This window comes from Papio anubis, chromosome 3 (genome assembly GCF_008728515.1).
Source record: "Papio anubis isolate 15944 chromosome 3, Panubis1.0, whole genome shotgun sequence".
Classification (NCBI taxonomy): Eukaryota; Metazoa; Chordata; class Mammalia; order Primates; family Cercopithecidae; genus Papio; species Papio anubis.
Window position 1 is genome coordinate 170,178,159 of NC_044978.1, and position 17,294 is coordinate 170,195,452.

A 17,294-nucleotide genomic window follows, 5' to 3' on the forward strand; every position below is an offset into this window, starting at 1 on the left:
AATCTTTGTCATCAGACGTCTTAGACCAAAGTAAGGCTGAAAAAAATCTAACCAAAGGAAGGAACAAGGTGGCTGTATGCAGAACCACAAAAAAAATCCTCCCACATTGAATGTTGACATATGTCATTTACAGTATCGTCATGTATAAAATACAGATGAGTACATGAATAAAAATAAAATAGCATTCACCAGCCACCTTTCTAAGAGTTAAGATCAAAAAGTGCCTGTAGTTTCCACTCTGTTCTCCAGTTTAAAAGATGAATTTCACTACCAATCTGCATAAACTAGCATTGTAACTCACAGCGTGTGCTTATACAAACAAGAACAGAAACCAGAGTAGAAATCGAAGCAGGCTGAAAGAAGAGGGTTTTTTGTTTGTTTGTTCGTTTTTGTTTTGCTTTGTGTTTTTAACCAGAGAGAGTTATTTGAATTCAGAATACAGCTACATATATCCACCCCATTGTCTGTACAGGAGTGTGTGTGTGTGTGTGTGTGTGTGTGTGTGTGTGTCTATGTGTGTATCTGTGTGAATCACATTCAGCTGTAATATCATATTATAAATGATAATTAAGTAGATATAGTCAAATTTTTGTAATAGTTATTTTTCCTCACATTTATATAAAGAAAATGAAAACCAGGAAAATAAAAGTATCCTCAAGGCTGTCTACTTGATTCCAGCTGTTAACATTATCTATTGTAATTAGTATTATAAAGTAGTGAAATGCCAATGTCTTTGAACTTCTTGCAGTTGTGTGTAATATTGGAGCCAATGCAGGAACTGATGTCGAGACATAAAACTTACAACCTCAGTCCCCGAGACTGCCTGAAGACCTGCTTGTTTCAGAAGTGGCAGCGGATGGTGGCTCCGCCAGGTATACCCTCATTCTTCGCTCTTTCTCTAAATTCATTTTCAGAGGTGTCTTCCAGGGATGAAGTGATGTGAAAAGGAGGAAGGTGATCATTAATGTAACAGGACAAGTAGCTTATTAGGGATATTCTGACCATGGTTGTGGACATAGAGACAATGAATTTGTGACATGCGAACATCCTTAAGAATTATCTACAGTCTCCTTGCTTATCAGATTAGGACCTGCAACTCAGAGAGGTAAAATGACGTGTTCAAGATGATCAAGAAGGTCATTGGCAAAGTTGAGATCAGAGCCAGGGGTCCCTGTCTCCCAAGCTAGTGGTTCTTCCACTGAGCCAGATTGCTGGCTTTTCACAGCCTAATGTTTTAGGTTTTTTGTTTTTTTAAGAATGGTAGAAATTATGAAAAAGAACAAAGAAAGGGAAGATAAGGAGGAAGGAAAGGAGAAAAAAGGGATAGAAAGAAGGAAGGAAGAAAGAACAAAGGAATGAAGGAAGAAAGGAGGAAAGGAATGAAGGAAAAATGAAGTTTGCTCTATTTTTAAAGATATATTGTATCAAAAGTTCTGATCATGAAGAGAATACATAAGCCATTCCATTTCCCTCAATTCCCTAGAATGCAGTTTAGATACTACAGTCTCCTGCTGGGGTTCTGAAATTACCGCTTCAAGTCATCATTAATTGTCTTCCTATCTAATACACTTTCACTCCCAGGCGTGTGTTGAGCCTCATTGATCATAAAAGCAAAACGTATCCCTTTGCTAAAAATTATTTTTATAAAGAGTAATTATTAACACGAGGCACATAGCTTTCTGAATCACAAAATATAATGGTCACCTTCGGCTGGTAATTGGCCAGGGGTTTTACATAAAATGAATATAGCAAATTTAATCAAGTACATATTTAGAAAGCTGAGAAAATAAGTGTTATTTTATGTAGAATAGTTACATCCCCATCTTATGGGAATTTTAGACTTTTGGAATATTATTTTCCAAATATATTAAATGTGCTTAAATTGGCTTTATTTTTTCTTTTAATGCTAATAAAGCTTTACAGAAAAAAGGCAATCCACTCAGCAAATGCTTTGAGCACCTATATTTTCTAACATAGGCATACATAATTAATATATTATTCATTAATTCCTTCATTCATTCAATAATTATTTATTGAGTTTTACTAGGGTCCAGACATGGTTCTAGCCACTGGGAGTTATAACACTGAATAAAACATGCAAAAATATTGAATCCTTACCATAACTTTAAATATATTATCTCCATTTTATATAGTGCGCTCTGAGACTTAGGGTAGTAATTTGACACAGCCAGTCTCATGGCTAACAAATGAAGGAGGACTGTGTCACAAAAAGGTTTTTATGTCTCCAAAGTCCATTACTTTACTACCACAGCCACCTACTGTTAATGGGAATAGTCCAGAGTTTGCATTTTAGGTACATTTGCCCCAGTGTCATGTCAAATTACAAATTTAAAAAGTACCAAATTTATACTCTTAAGGTCAAAGAAAGAAGATGCTTATCAGCAGTGGGCCTGAGTATCTGCTGGACTTTAGAATGTCCTCCTCAACCCTTTATTCAACTCCATGACCTGGAACAGTTCTATATCCTGTTCCTCTCATCCTTCAGAACAAGCACCCAGAACTCGATGGAGGAAAATGATAGACCATTTGATGAAAATCTTTAAGCATAAGAGACAAATATTTACGAATGACAAAAAAAATAGTAGATAAGTAGAAAAGTCAAAAGTCAGAAGTCAGGGATACTCTTTGGACTAAGTGGTCTTTGAAATGAGCCTTAGAGGAAGATCCTTCCCATTGTCCATCAGAAGTGGCATAGGTGGGTTTTTTTGTTTGTTTGTTTTTGTTTTATTTTGTCTTGCTTTGCTTTGTTTTTGAGACACGGTCTTGCTCTGTCACCCAGGCTGGACTGCAGTGGCACAATCATAGCTTATTGCAGCCTCAACTTCCAGGCTCAGGTGATTCTCACACCTCAGCCTCAAGAGTATCTGGGATCCCTGGTGCCTATCATCACACCTGGCTAATTTGTATGTATTTTGTGCAGATGGGGTTTCACCATGTTGCCCAAGTTGGTCTCGAATGCCTGGGCTCAAACAATTCACTAGCCTCGTCCTCCCAAAATGCTAGGATTATAAGCATGAGCCATGGCACCCGGCCAGCATAGGTGTTTTAAGAAAATTTTACAAGGCCCTCTTATTTGGTTCCAGTGTGGCCCTGAGTTGCCTTCTCTCCATCACAGTCAGGTCTAAAATAAGAGTTAGCAAAAAGGATGCTCTTACTTGCCATTTCCAACTTACTCAGTAACTGGCAGGAGAAGGCTTCTGAAACTTTCTCATTTATGAAACAAAGATTAAAATAATAGTTCCTAAATAATAGGATTTTTCAAATATAAAATAGTGCATTGGAAACATTAAGAATAGTGACAGGCATTGCATAATGTTCTATACCTTATAAGTAACAAACAAATAAATAAAGAATATTTATCTTACCACACTTTACCTTGGGTCTCTATATTTCCATTAAAATGTTGCCCCATCCTTCAAGTCCAAAATATTTTTCTCTATTTTTGAATAGGCCTTTCTTTAAGAGGTCTAGTTTCCCCTCAGTAATATACTGGCTATACCATATACTCAGACATATTTTTTTCTTGCAATTTTGGAATAGCATTCATTAGACAGCAGGGCCCAAACCATGGGTATTCCTTCTGAACTTGGGAATCCCTAAGCTCCACATCCACAGCTGATGGAACTGACTTTACTTGAGAATTCTATAAAGGTATAATAGAGGTGGGCTGCAATATAACATTTTACCAGTAGATGCTGCTGTTGCACACTGGCTCACGAATTTGGCTATCTAAAGTTCCTACTTCACTGGTACCTTGGAGGTACCCTAGGGATCCCAGGAGTCCTCTCTTTGTTTTAAAGAGAAGACACACCAGAGGAAAAAAGTTTCCCAAATTTTCTAATGACAAAATATTTTAAATCCAATTAAGAAAGTGGTACTTGTAGTTACACCCCTAAAAAATTTTTTACAAAATTAAATATATATCATTAGAACAATTAAATAAAAATTATTTGATCTACAAACAAAGAAAAGAGTGTCACATATTTTGTGCTAAAAATACATCTACAGTTTTCTCCTTTTATTCTTTCTAAAGCTATAAGAAATGGAAAATGGTTTAAATATTCTACTCTTAAGTTTACAAAGACAGCTTCCTTAGAGGAACCATACTGATGATTGCCTTGTTGCTTTTGCCCTAGAACTGATCCCTCTTCCCTTTTCTATATTGCAGCAGAACCCACAAGGCAACCAACAACCAAACGGAGAAAAAGGAAAAATTCCACCAGCAGCACTTCCAACAGTAGCGCTGGGAACAATGCAAACAGCACTGGCAGCAAGAAGAAGACCACAGCTGCAAACCTGAGTCTGTCCAGTCAGGTACCTGTAAGTCTCGCTTTCCTCTTAGGCCCGAAATCCTAACCGCCTGCTTCCTACTCAGAGGGCCCAAATTAAAGTTTCTTTTCACTGAAAAAAAAAAAAAAAAAAATCCTGGGCAGATTGGAGGTGGGGGAGGGAGGAAAGACAGGGACAGAGGTTGGGATGGGAGGGAGGAACTCTGCCATGGAAACCTTCCCCTGCAAACTGGGAATTAGAAAGGAATATTAAGAGTCGTGCTGCAATGGGACCTGAATTAAAAAGCCATCAGAGTCACAGACAGGAGATATGTCACTTAAGGTTTAATTAAAATATCACTTAGCAGCATGCCTGGTGGCATATTAGGGCCTCTCAGCACCATCATTGGAGACCCTGTGCTCCACTGGAAACTAGCTCCCAGCGGCTCAGTCCCATATTGTAATTCGACTGGGCCTTCCCCAACATGGGCGTCCTCTCTTATTTTAAGACTCAGGTAATTAACCGGCAGCCACTAAAAATGCAGCTCAGTGAAGCTCTCTCTTAGCCCTTTTCATTAGTTAAGGGGGAGGATCAGCCTCTGGTTTGGTCTCAACTCTCTCGAACCCTTGGCCCCTTTCTTTCATTTCTTGATCTTGACAAAGGCCATTAGGAAGGGGACTTCTTTGAATTCCAAAGCTGACAGCTGAGGGTAGTCCCATATAGTGAAAACTGCACAGGAACTCTCTTCATCTCTTATTCATTCTTCGTGAATTCTGTCCCTTCTGCCTAAATCCCTCCCATCTCCTAACTCCGCAGCCCCTTATTAGACTATCTCCTTTAAGTCCTTAGCTTCTTTAAACTGCTTCTGTTCCTTCTCTGCTGTCCCTGTCATACCACCCTGTCACCAGGTGTTTGGCCATCATTCAAATCCTGAGATTTTCTCAGTGCTTCGTGGATACCTTTTAGATACTCTGTTTTCCAAAGATGCCCTATTTCTTGTTACATCCCTCAACTAGTACAATTTTACCTTTTCCGTCTTTCTCACGTTTTTCCCCCTCACCCTTCTTGCTCTCATCCTTACCCTTATTGTTCTGATCCTGTTCCATCGCTTCCATGTGGGAGTGGACCTTTGCACAGGGATTCCTCACTTACTTCCAAGTGTGTATTTCAAATCTGCCCCCACCCACTTGTACCGACTTTCCATTGGTCAGTTCTCTTTGGCCAAAACCAACCCCATCAGTACCCTGAGGATTCCTTGGGCCATTGTTTCTCTTCTCCTGTCTCCCACAGACAGGGGGTATACTTTTCATTCCCATTGCATTAGAAAGAAGGGGGCATGGGGAGAATGACCAGCCTAAAATGGAAGGTACCATGTTACATTTTACAAAGTTACAAATTGCAGTCTTCAAATAATGAAAACAGTCTCCAGGTGGTCCTCCACTTTGTGAGCTAGGCTTTACACCTATTACCTCTAAAGCTCAGGGGGAAAAGCTAAAAGAGGAAAACCCGAGTCTCTTTATTAAAAAAGTATCAGGTTATACCCACTCCTGGTGAAATTTTGAATAGAGAAAATGGCCTGATTTAGATAAATCAGCTGAAAAAGTATACACAGGAGCCCATTTATTTATCCAATCCTGGAGTTAAAGGCAGTAACATTCATTAGTTTCCTCTAGCAAATAGGAAAAAAGTGCATCTCAGAGGATTCTGGAATGGTGACATAGCTACTTAAAGGCACTGTAGCTGCAAGAATCCCAATCAGTTTAACAGATGTTTTCTGAGCTCCTACTATGTGCCCACACTGTGCCAGGTAGCAGCAATACCAAGGTGAAAAACAACAACAACAAAGCCCTGTCATGAAGAGCTCACCGTCTCATCTAGGGATGGCAAGGACATTTTCTCTCTCCTGCCAGCCCTCAGAGTATGGTATTGAGCAGGATTCTAAGGTCTAGTCTGGGTTTGGTGGGCCATCCATTAGTGATATCTGACATGGTTGTAGAAGTTGAGAGTAGCAGCTTACGTGTCATATATTTTGACACATATGGACTAGTCAGAATCATTTCAATTTCATTTGAAAAAGGATATGGCTTCTGTACTCTGTTATGCTCCTGTCTTCCAAATCAACAACTGTATTTTACTGGAGGTTGCCTGTATCCAGAGGGTTTTTAACATGTTGAGACCCTTTGGATTTTGTGTGATTAAAAGCAAGGCACCGTTAGGAAGTGAGAGTTGAATTTCAACACTATCTCCATACCATGCAGTTAAAGATGTTTTAATAAAGTAAAATTGTCAGATGTCACAGAGAGACAGAAAGGACAACCAGATTAGGAAAATGTACAAATTCATATGTGTCCTGGAGTTGAATAGACATTAAATGATAAGCGTTGGATGACTTGTGGTGACCACATCTTTTAACCCTGTCTACTGAGTTATCAACACTATTCTACTGGTTAACTAGAGATGCTACCTGCAGGCATCCACTGTCTGGTCCAAAGGCATGTGCCACTATGACCACAGCTGTGGTCTGTGTAGCTGCTGCGGCAGCGATGTGTGTGTCTGGCGAGGGCTAGGGTTTAATCCTTGGATTCTGCTTCTCACTCCATGAGCAGGGGCTAGGAGCGATCCCGAACTGCAGCCTCAACCCTGGGAGGGATGGAGACCTGTGTCATTCAACAGCAGTGACCCCTTCTGGCCAATTTAAGGAGAAGCATTGAGGGGCCCTGAAAGGAGTCACTTCCAGTCCTCCTCAGAGGTTGGTGGTCTTTGCACGGGGGATTAGTGAGAAGATGTGAAGTGGGTGAGAGCTGGTGGCGCCTCTGGGCTTCCAGCGAGGAGCAGAAGTTGGCCTTGTGGGGAGCTGAGGGCATATGGACCTCTCTCAGATGGCTTGCTGTTGCCTCTCGTGGACACACAGGATAGAGATGGGAAGGAAATGTACTCTCACTGCCAATGTTGGGGGGATTTTTAACAAAATGGGGGGAAATGTTGCTAACAACCCCTAAGTAGAGGCAGCCTAGAATGCACATCATGCTTTATTTATTTTGTGTGAGAATGACAAATCCAGACTACCAGAGCAGATAATCACTATCCTAGTCTAGAGGCTTAGAAGAACCAATAGAAAAAATGTGCACATAAATTTATAAGTGGCCTTAACTGTCTATGTGCATATGAAGCCCTTAACTTGCCATTTGTCAATTATGTACACACACACACCTACACACACATACACACACACACGCTCTCTCACACACACACACACACACAACTACATATCTAGCTAGGGATTTTTTATATAATTAGTAAACCATGTGTGACATCCCTTTGAAATTTAGTACATTTAAAAACACCTATGCCTAGACGTCTTTTCCAGTTGCTCCTAGAACAAAGATTCAACAAACAGATTACAAGCCTGTCGGCTCCATTGGAAATGATTCAAACTATTATGTTCATAGTACTTTCCTTGAATGACTGTTGTTTTCTAATTCAATGAATGCATTTGGAGTGTTGGGAGCTTTTCTTTTAATATCATGCTTAAGTTGGCTGCTTTTTATTTTCCTCCTCCTCTTTCAAATTATGCTTCCTCATACTCTCCCATCCTCTCTCGATGACTTTGGAGTCACAATACTAATGCAGACCCATGTGGTTGGTTCTAACATCCTTCTCCTGCCCTGCAATGCCTTATGCATGTGTTTTCCAAGCCCTTCAAGTGTGCTGGACACAAGTCATGAAATGAGATTAACCCTCATGTCATGCTCTGTACAACCTAGCCCTATTTTTCCATCTCCCTTTGTTCTTGATCGTAAGTGTCATCTCCTAATTGCCTATAACTCAGTGGCACTCTTTTATCCTGAACACCCCCCAGCAGGTAACATTGCAGCTGCCCAGCTAACCAAATACCATTCACGTCTCTGCGGTGGCCATATTCCATCTAAAATCCTGTCATCCTTTCTGCCAGTCAGGACAGTATCTACTTTGTATCTCACCTTAACAGTCTTCATGAGTCTCCTTCCATGTCACTGTCATTTCTGGTTCTTCATTGCGTAATAAATAAATAAATCTTGGAAGCACAGAGCTGAATATCCCCTGGCATTTTTATTGCTGGGTTTACCAAGCTCACATTTTAGTCACTTACTCCATTTGGGACATTTCTTTTTAAAATCATTTTTATCTATTCACAAGAATGATTAGTCAGAAAACATAGTTTGGAAACCTATTAATTATCTCCTCTAACTCAAGAATGGTGGGGAGCAGAAATAGATAAAACAAGGTTTTCCATTGTAAAAGACTAGGGGATAACTAAGGGATTTGTTCAATGGGCACTTTGAAAATTCTAGAAGGGATTTAGAGATCCCACTGGCCCTTCTCCCGACGGTAGGCAGTATTCCATTCTACTGCCCCAGGAAAACCTTCTCTGGGCAAAGCTCTAGTAAAAAGAATTTTTGCACAGTTGTCGAAACATTTTATTGAATTAGCCTTTCTACTGGAAACCCCACCCTCTCATCTCCGAAAGCATCTGGCTAGCCCTACTTTCTCTGGCCTCAGTGGAGGCTGATCACAGTTGGTCACTTTCCTGAAGTTACTGCACTTTTAAGTGGAGTATTGCTCAGAGCCTGCCCAGAAGAATCCACCTGACAGATGTCCTGTCCCATGCCAAGGTCATTCATCAACCCCATATGGTCCCCTTTGAGCAAAGAAGCTGGAGCTCTGCCCCATGTGTGCATTCTTCTTCCCCATCCCTGGGCCTCTCCAGCTGTGGCCTCCCCATGCTCCCAGCTACAGTAGGTGGCTTACTTATTTGCATGGAAGGACAATTTGTACTTAAAAGAGTGATTAGATGGATTCTTCTTACACGCTTCCATCTCTGATGACTACCAGCTTCATCAATGTAATTATAATTAGCGTTCTTCATCTTCCTTTTATGGCACCAGCTGGACAGACTGGTTCTCTTTACTGCCCAGATGGGTGGCAGGGTTGCCTGTGTGGTGATAGGTGACAGGCACCATGAAATAACAGATGGTAAATTCAGGGCTTGTTGGCAATCAGCAGGTTTTTGCTAATGACTTAATTAGCTATGCAAATTGTCAAATCAGTGTGAACATTGTTTTTATCGAAAACTTTACCTAAATTAATTACCATAATTAAGTAGCAGAATGTCAAGGATATTGGCTGCATAAAAGGGCCTGGCTGAGTAGAGAAAAGAGAGATTCTGTCTTCAATTAAAATGTATATCATCCCTGGGACAGAGAAAATACCGTTTGGAATGAGTTATGTGAATATTGCAGAATTGCACCTTATGTGTGTCTCTGGTCACTGCTAGTTTCCAAAGCCACTCACAGGCCCTAAATAAAAGTGGAAGATTTTTTGAGGTATTGAGAAGCACCCAGCAGAAGGTTCCACAGTCCTCTCAAAAGTCCCCAATGTCGGCAAGTTGAAAGCATGGATTTTTTTAATTTTGAAAAATACATTTTTTTATTTCTGCAGATTGCTAGCATTGCTCGTTCTCCAGTGTCAGGCTGCGCACTAAGGACATAAACTCGCGTGGTTGTTACACATCAGGAGGCGATGTTTATTTCCTGTAGAAATCAAATATGCGTCTCGGCCCCCGACATTGAGACTTGACCCCGTTGTACAGTACACGAGTGTGTCTGTCCTAGATTCCCCGACTCCTCCCACTGTTATTTTAAGCTGAGCTTCTCTCTCCCAAGGTTTCCCTGTAATAATGTCAGCTGCTGTTCACAGGATGTGATGGTGGTAGGAGAGCCAACTCTGATGGGAGGTGAGTTTGGGGACGAGGACGAAAGGCTAATCACTAGATTAGAAAACACGCAATATGATGCGGCCAACGGCATGGACGACGAGGAGGACTTCAACAATTCACCCGCGCTGGGGAACAACAGCCCGTGGAACAGTAAACCTCCCGCCACTCAAGAGACCAAATCAGAAAACCCCCCACCCCAGGCTTCCCAATAAGATTATCCGCACCAGAATCCACTGTCAATAGGCCCGTGGGTGATCATTACGATTGCAGATCTTTACTTACAGGAGAGGAAACAGAAGAGATAAAAACTTTTCCATGCAAATATCTATTTCTAAACCACAATGATCTGATTTTCTTTCTTCCTTCTTTTTTTCTAATTGAGAGGATTATTCCAAATAAGCTTCCATGACCCTTCCTTGGAGGCCTTCACAGGTAATACAGATACTGGCACTGATTGTAATTAAAACGAGAGAAAACTCTAGCGCATCTTCTGGCACAGTTTTAACAACGTGTTTGTGTTGAATTTCCTTTTTATGCATCAAACGAAGGCCATATTGTCCATAAATGCTCAGTGCTCAGGATCTCATTAATATGCCGAACCTAACTACAGATGACTTTTTAATATTGTAAAATATTTTCTGCTTTTTGACTTGCATCTGAGAGTTTCTTGTTTCAGTAAAAAAAGAAAAGACAAAAAAATCAGCTTTGGAAAGTAATTTAAACGTACCTTTATTTTTTTTTTCTTTGTTTTCTTTCATTGGGCAACAGCTAAGAGGGCCCAGCAAGGTAATTTATGGTCGAGCTGACGTCAATTGGTTCTTAAGTCTAGAGTCGACTCAATTTAGCCCAAGTGCTGAAACAAGAAATGTCATTTTTTTCATCGAAGACACCAGGGCAGATTTTTAAGTAAAGAAAGACAATTGGACCCTTACGAATTTATGCATTTGTAAAGTTGCTGTTGATCCAAATATTTTCAAGCCATGTAATCCATTGGTTTTGTGGGAAGTTTAATAAACCTGAAACTTTTGTGTGTTTTTAAATTGTACCTGAGTTGACCATCCTTTCTTTTTATAGTATATTTCTTGTATGATATTTTGTAAAGCTCTCACCTGGTTCTTTTATGGGGACTTTTCGTTTTTGGGCAACTCCAGTGTATTTATGTGAAACTTTATAAGAGAACTAATTTTTCCATTTGCATATTAATATGTTCCCCCACACATGTAAAGACACAGTGGCTCCGTGTGTTAAAAACAGCTGTATTTTATGTATGCTTTACTGATAAGTGTGCCAATAATAAACTGTGTTAATGACCAAAGCAAGTGAATCTGGCTATTTGTGTGAGTACGTGTGTAGCAATCTGCTCACAATTATGAGAAGTATTGAGCTTAGATTCATGGTCCAGACTCCAAATGAAGTGGAACCGTAAAACCTGTGTGAAGTAAGTTCACTGTGCGCTGGCTACCAATTCGTCTGAGTCCAGTGAGCCAGAAGACACTCATGTGCAACAAATTACACGGAGCAGGTTTATTACTTACAGACAGGCAGCAAGAAACAACAGAAGCCTAGGAATCATGGGACATAGTCCCCAAGGCTCAGAAAAGCTGCCCAGGGCAGACGGAGTCTCAGCTGTGGTGCAAGGCCCCATTTGTACCATAGCTGAGGGACCCTGGAAAGCAGCCGGACCTGGGTTTCATACCCTGAGGTCAGGTGACACGCTGGACTAAAGCACTGAAGGGCATCCTGTTTCTATGAGGGGATGGGTTGGGACCAAAGCTCAGGCTATTTCAGCCAGTCACCCCTTATCTCAGGATGTTTCATTCCCAGCTCATGCTACAGTTATTCTTGAGAACAAAGAGCAAGAAAAAGGAGAGAATTGGGTCAGTTTGAGGCCACAGAAGAACTGTCCTACAACCTGTGCCATCTTTTATAAAGCATTGTTTCTTTCCTTGCTTACTGCAGCTACTTGAGCAAACTCAGAAATACCTTCTCTGCGCTGAGCCCTGTGCTAACCAAGGATACAGCATGAAAAGATAGACTGAATGGTGTTCTTGGAGGTTGTAGTCAAGTAGAAAGGCAGTAGCTTCCAGTCACTGAGTGCTTGTTCTGCACAAAAGAACTCTACTTAAGGCTCATTATTTCAATTAATCCTCGTGATAACTCCATAGCATAAGCATGATTATTACCATTTTGAAAATCAATGTCTCACTTGCCTATTTTTCTATACAGAGTAAGGAAAATTCACTGGAGTATCTTTTATGTTTAAAGAACATTATTCATATTTTTCACTTTGTGCTAATGATAAAGATGAGAGAGGAAATCTGGTATTATTTATTGTTTATTAAGTGCCAGGCAATTTCAATTTATCATCTCCGTGAATTCTGGGAAGGGGATTTGAAAGGGGGAAGCTAAAGAAAGGTTAAGTGTCTTAGGTTGAGATCTCTAGAAGCAGAGCCTAAAGCTGGGATTCAGGGACATGAGGTTTATTAAGGGAATGCTCTACAGAGAAAAAAAAAAAAATATATATATATATATATATATATGAGAGTGGGAGAAGCAGGATAGGGAAGGAGAAAGAACTAAGGAAAGCTATGGGCCTCCACAGTCAGCTTCCTGGGCCTGACCCACAAGGTGAGGGCTTTGTAGACCTCACTGAAGAGTTATCCCTGCTTGTGCTACAGTCCAGCCTTTCCACACCTGTATCAATATCAACACTTCATTGATTGGGAACCATCCCCAGGTGTATGAGGGATTTGTGACCTTCAGAGCAAGATGGCTTCATTAACCAAGGGGCATTCTACAGAGAAGAAACCAACTAGATGCAACAGTGACAGTATCTTGGGACGGGTGTTCTGGCTTCATAAAGGACATCTATGTAGGCACAAATTTGCTTACTCCATTAAGTAAGTTGTCCCTGGTCTCCTATATCAGGAATGTCACAGTTGGGATTTTAATCTGGATCTTTCTTGACTACAAAGCCTGGTTTGTTTTTTTCCTAGAATATTACATTGCCTTCCTAGAACATTCTCACGTTTTTGAAAATATGTGCTGTAATAGCAACAGAACTAATGAAAACATAGGGAAACAGATACTTTATTGCTTTCCCACTTGTGTGCTTTTAAGATAACTTTCAGTGCATCCCTCACCCTCACCTCACCATTTTAGGTTTTCTTTTATCAATTCATTAAAGTCATTTACATATACAATCTTAGTCCGTTTTCTGTTATATCAGAATACCACAGAATGAGTTATTTGTCAATAAAATAAGTTTATTTAGCTCACAGTTCTGGAGGCTGGGAAGTCCAATTGCATGGTACCAGCATTTGGTGAGGGGCTTCTTGCTGCATTGTGACATGGTGGAGGGCATCACATGGCAAGAGGGCAAAAGCTTGCCAGCTCAGATCACTTTTTCTCTTCTTATAAAGCCACCAGTTTCAACATAGGGACTCCACCCTGATGACCTTATTTAACACTAATTACCTCCCAATGTCCCCACCTCAAGATACCATCAACACATAAACTTGGAAGTTCAGTTTTCAATACATGAAATTTGGGGGACACATTCAAACTGTTGCACAATCATTACAGATGATGCATAGAACAATTTATCTAACACCTATTCCAGTTATTTGTTGTTGCATAGTATAACAATCCAAAACTTATTAACTCAAGAGAACACTTGATGATTATCAGTTACCCTTCTGAGAGTTCACTGCTCTTTGCCAGGTGATTTACACCTTACAGTGTCAGATGCCAGCTGGGGGAGAGGTCATCAGAGCCTTGACTAGGCTGGACATTGTAGATGGTGCCCTCACTATGCTAGCTATTGGGTAGGAGCTTAACCAGTGCTGTTGACTGTTGAAGTGCATTTTGATAGCCTCTCTATAAGGTTATCATAGTATAATGTTTGAGTTCTAAGAAGGGGTGTTGCAAGAGACAGCATCCCAAAACATAGGGAATAGAAATTGCCAGCGCCTAGAACTGGCACTAAAGCACCTCTTCTCCATGCTATCCACCAAAGCAGCCACAAGTCAGCCCAGATTCAAGGCACTGATGGACAGACTACACTTGTGATGGGTAAATGGCATGTGCATACCAGGAGGGAAGAAACTGATAGCCATCACTTTTGGGAAAAAGCCATCTACAACAGCCAAGGCAATTTACAACCTGGCCTCAGCTTAACTTACAGTTTTATTTTTACTCCTTTCCCACTTAGACCTGATTAACTCTCTACCCTAGATTCCTGTTTTCTGAATACACCAAATGTTTATGCCTCATGTGCATTTAAATATTTATCCTCTTAGAATGCCATTCTCCACCTTCTTATGTAACCAAAGCTACTCATCTTTAAAAACTCTGCTTGATTCTCATGTCCTCTGAGACATTTTTCCCACCTCTGGTTAGGCTTGATTGCCCCCTCTGGGTTCCAAAAACACCTGATTCTTGCTTCATTCCAGCATTTCCTTTCAAATTTCTGTTGTTGTCAAATACCCCTCACCGTCCCATTAGACTTCTTTGACTCTGAGAGGTTTAATCATTGTAATCTGTATTCTTAATATCTAATCTCTATCATACATGCCGGTGGGATAGAATTAATGAAAAAATCTCAAGCAAGAAATCATGAAACCACTTTTTACCATCGTATTAGTCCATTCTCAGACTGCTACAAAGACATACTTGAGACTGGGGAATTTATGAAGGACGTAGGTCTAATTGATTCACAGTTCCTCATGGCTGTGGAGGTCTCAGGAAATTTACAATCATGGCGGAAGGTGAGAGAGAAACAAAGGCATGTCTTATATGGTGGCAGACAAGAGAGAGTGAGTGAGCAAAGGGGGAAGAGCTCCTTATAAAACCATCATATCTTGTGACAGCTCACTCACTATCACAAGAACAGCATGGAGGAAGCCACTGCCATAATCCAATCACTTCCCACCAGGTCCTGCCATCAACACATGGGAATTACGGGAGCTACAATTCGAGATGAGATTTGAGTGGGGACTCACAGCCAAAACATATCACTCTGCCCCTCCCAGCCCCACACAAATTGCATGTCTTTTCACAGTTGAAAACCAATCATGCCTTCTCAACACTTCCCAAAGTGTTAACTCATTTCATCATTAACTCCAAAGTTTCTTATTATTTGCCAGCACTTGAAAACTGATGAATTTCCTATAAAAATTGAAGTATCTTATTTTTCTTAAAAAATCAGATCACACAAGAGCCTCACACTTCTGAATTGCTGGATGGTAACAGTTGCCTGGTGTTGAATCACAGTTGCCCTGCTTGTCTTCTCTCCAGCTGGTAACATTCAGCCTGTTTCACTCACTCTTGCTACCTGCCTGACTGCTGTTGGCTACTGCATTCACTCTATACATGGTCATTACTCCTTATAGAGCCACATTTGGAAGTAGGTATCAGAAGCCCCATTTGCAGATATGAAGACTGATGCTTAGGCAGGTTAAGAGACACCCTTTGTCACACAGCTCAGTGGTGAAGTGAGCTTTGAACATGGGTCCTCAAGGTCAAAGCCTGTGCTCCTTTCATGAAACCATGCTGGTCTAATAGGAGTCACAGTAATGGTTATCCTCCATGGGTTAAGTTAGGAGCTTGACAAGCATGATGACACAATCTGCAATGTCCTGGTGGGTATCTTGGTCAGTTTGGGTTACTACAACAAAGCACCATAGACTGGGTGGCTTATAAACAACATAAATCTATTCTCACAGTTCTGGAGGTTGAGGTCTGAGATCAGGGTACCAATATAGTCGTGTTCTGGTGAGGGTCTTTTCCATGCAAACTGTCAACTTCTCAGTGTATCTTCACATGGCCAAAAGGAGAGAGCAGCAGGGGTCCCTTTTATAAGGGTAGTAATCCCACAAGGGCTCCACCCTCATGACCTAGTCAGACCCCACTTTTTAATATCATCACTTGGAGGATCAGGATTTTACCATATGAATTTGGGGAGGACATAAACATTCCGCCTTTAACAGTGAGGTGAAGTTGTTATCCCCCATTTTGCAAATAAGACAGAACAATTAAACAGTTTTCTCAAAGTTGCAGAACTCACAAATGACAACATGCCATCTTGACTCTGAGCCACTTTATTAGACTTGCTGTCTTGTCAGGTACACAGTCTGCAGGTCAGCATCCTCTGGCCTGGGAGAGGGGTCCTGACATCCACCTTGCTGCCATTCACTATGTATTTTGAGGGATTGTCAAAGAGTACACAAGAGGTCAAGACTCTCTGCTTACCTGGTAATGGCACAAGCAGGGAGGCCCCTTTTTAGGACCTTGAAATCTCAAGGGCATCTGACAAGGGACTTATAAATAAGTGGCCCAGTCCTGCAGGAAATCCTTTCTTTCTCTATTTCTCTTTAACCTTGAGGTGAACATTTAATGCAATAGGATAACACAACTCACATTGGTGCTATGTGGGACGGGGTGCTGTGAGAGCAAGGCTATCAAGATCAATTTCCCTAACACAGGATTTGCAGTATCCTTAGGAAATTCATTTTATAATGGAATATCCCCTCCATCCTCCATAAGAAAAAAATGCTAGGCTTTTTCCCCTGATTGTACAGTAATACATGCTCATTGTACATCATTTGAACAAAGAGGAACAATAAGAAAGTAATCTCACTGCTCTAATGTGATCAATACTAATATTTTTATACATATCCTGCATGTCTTCTCTTCTTGTCTCACATACATTACAACATCGATCATATTCAGAGTAGACGATTACAAATTCTACCCCTTTCATTAAAAAAAAAAAATCACAAGCTACCTCATTAAGTATTCTTTAAAAACATACTCTTAGTTTCTATATAATAGTCCACTAATGGAAGATCCTGTAATGTATTAGCCCACTTATTTATGACTGGTTCATTCCCTTTTTTACATCCTGTTAGAATTTCTTTATCATTAATAGGCTTGTTGAAAGTTCATAAGAGTTTGTTAAATCAAACTTCATTTATTGGGTATTTGATATATGCCTTACACCATGTGAAGCATTAGTAGAGATTCCCGTACCTGGTCTCCACCTTCAAGGTGCTCTCAACTGACTTGGGATAAGGGACAGTGCATAAAATGCTAACCACGTACATAAGGCTGAACAAACTCAACGTGTCAACAAAGCACAGAGGATAAAAGCTCTAGGAGTTTAGAGGCATGGAGCTCAAATGTATTGTGCACTTACCATGTAGTGCTTTGCATTTAATTTATCCTTCACTGCAACCTGGGGATGCAA

At 40.7% G+C, this 17,294-nt stretch overlaps 1 protein-coding gene across 13 annotated transcripts in view; it reads left to right on the plus strand.

The window, feature by feature from the left end:
• Positions 1-11,364, plus strand: part of LDB2 (LIM domain binding 2) — a 401,491-nt gene extending 390,127 nt beyond the window's left edge. Inside the window, exons 6-9 of one of the 13 annotated variants that reach the window (XM_017958599.2) lie at positions 749-872; positions 4,190-4,341; positions 6,897-7,039; positions 9,769-11,364. In XM_017958599.2, coding sequence (XP_017814088.1) covers positions 749-872; positions 4,190-4,341; positions 6,897-7,001 — 381 coding nt within the window. In that variant the 3' untranslated portion in view covers positions 7,002-7,039; positions 9,769-11,364. The remainder of the gene's footprint in view (positions 1-748; positions 873-4,189; positions 4,342-6,896; positions 7,040-9,768) is intronic. The other 12 variants (XM_017958603.2, XM_017958604.1, XM_017958601.2 and 9 more) reach the window with 12 other exon arrangements.
• Positions 11,365-17,294: the final 5,930 nt, after the last annotated feature.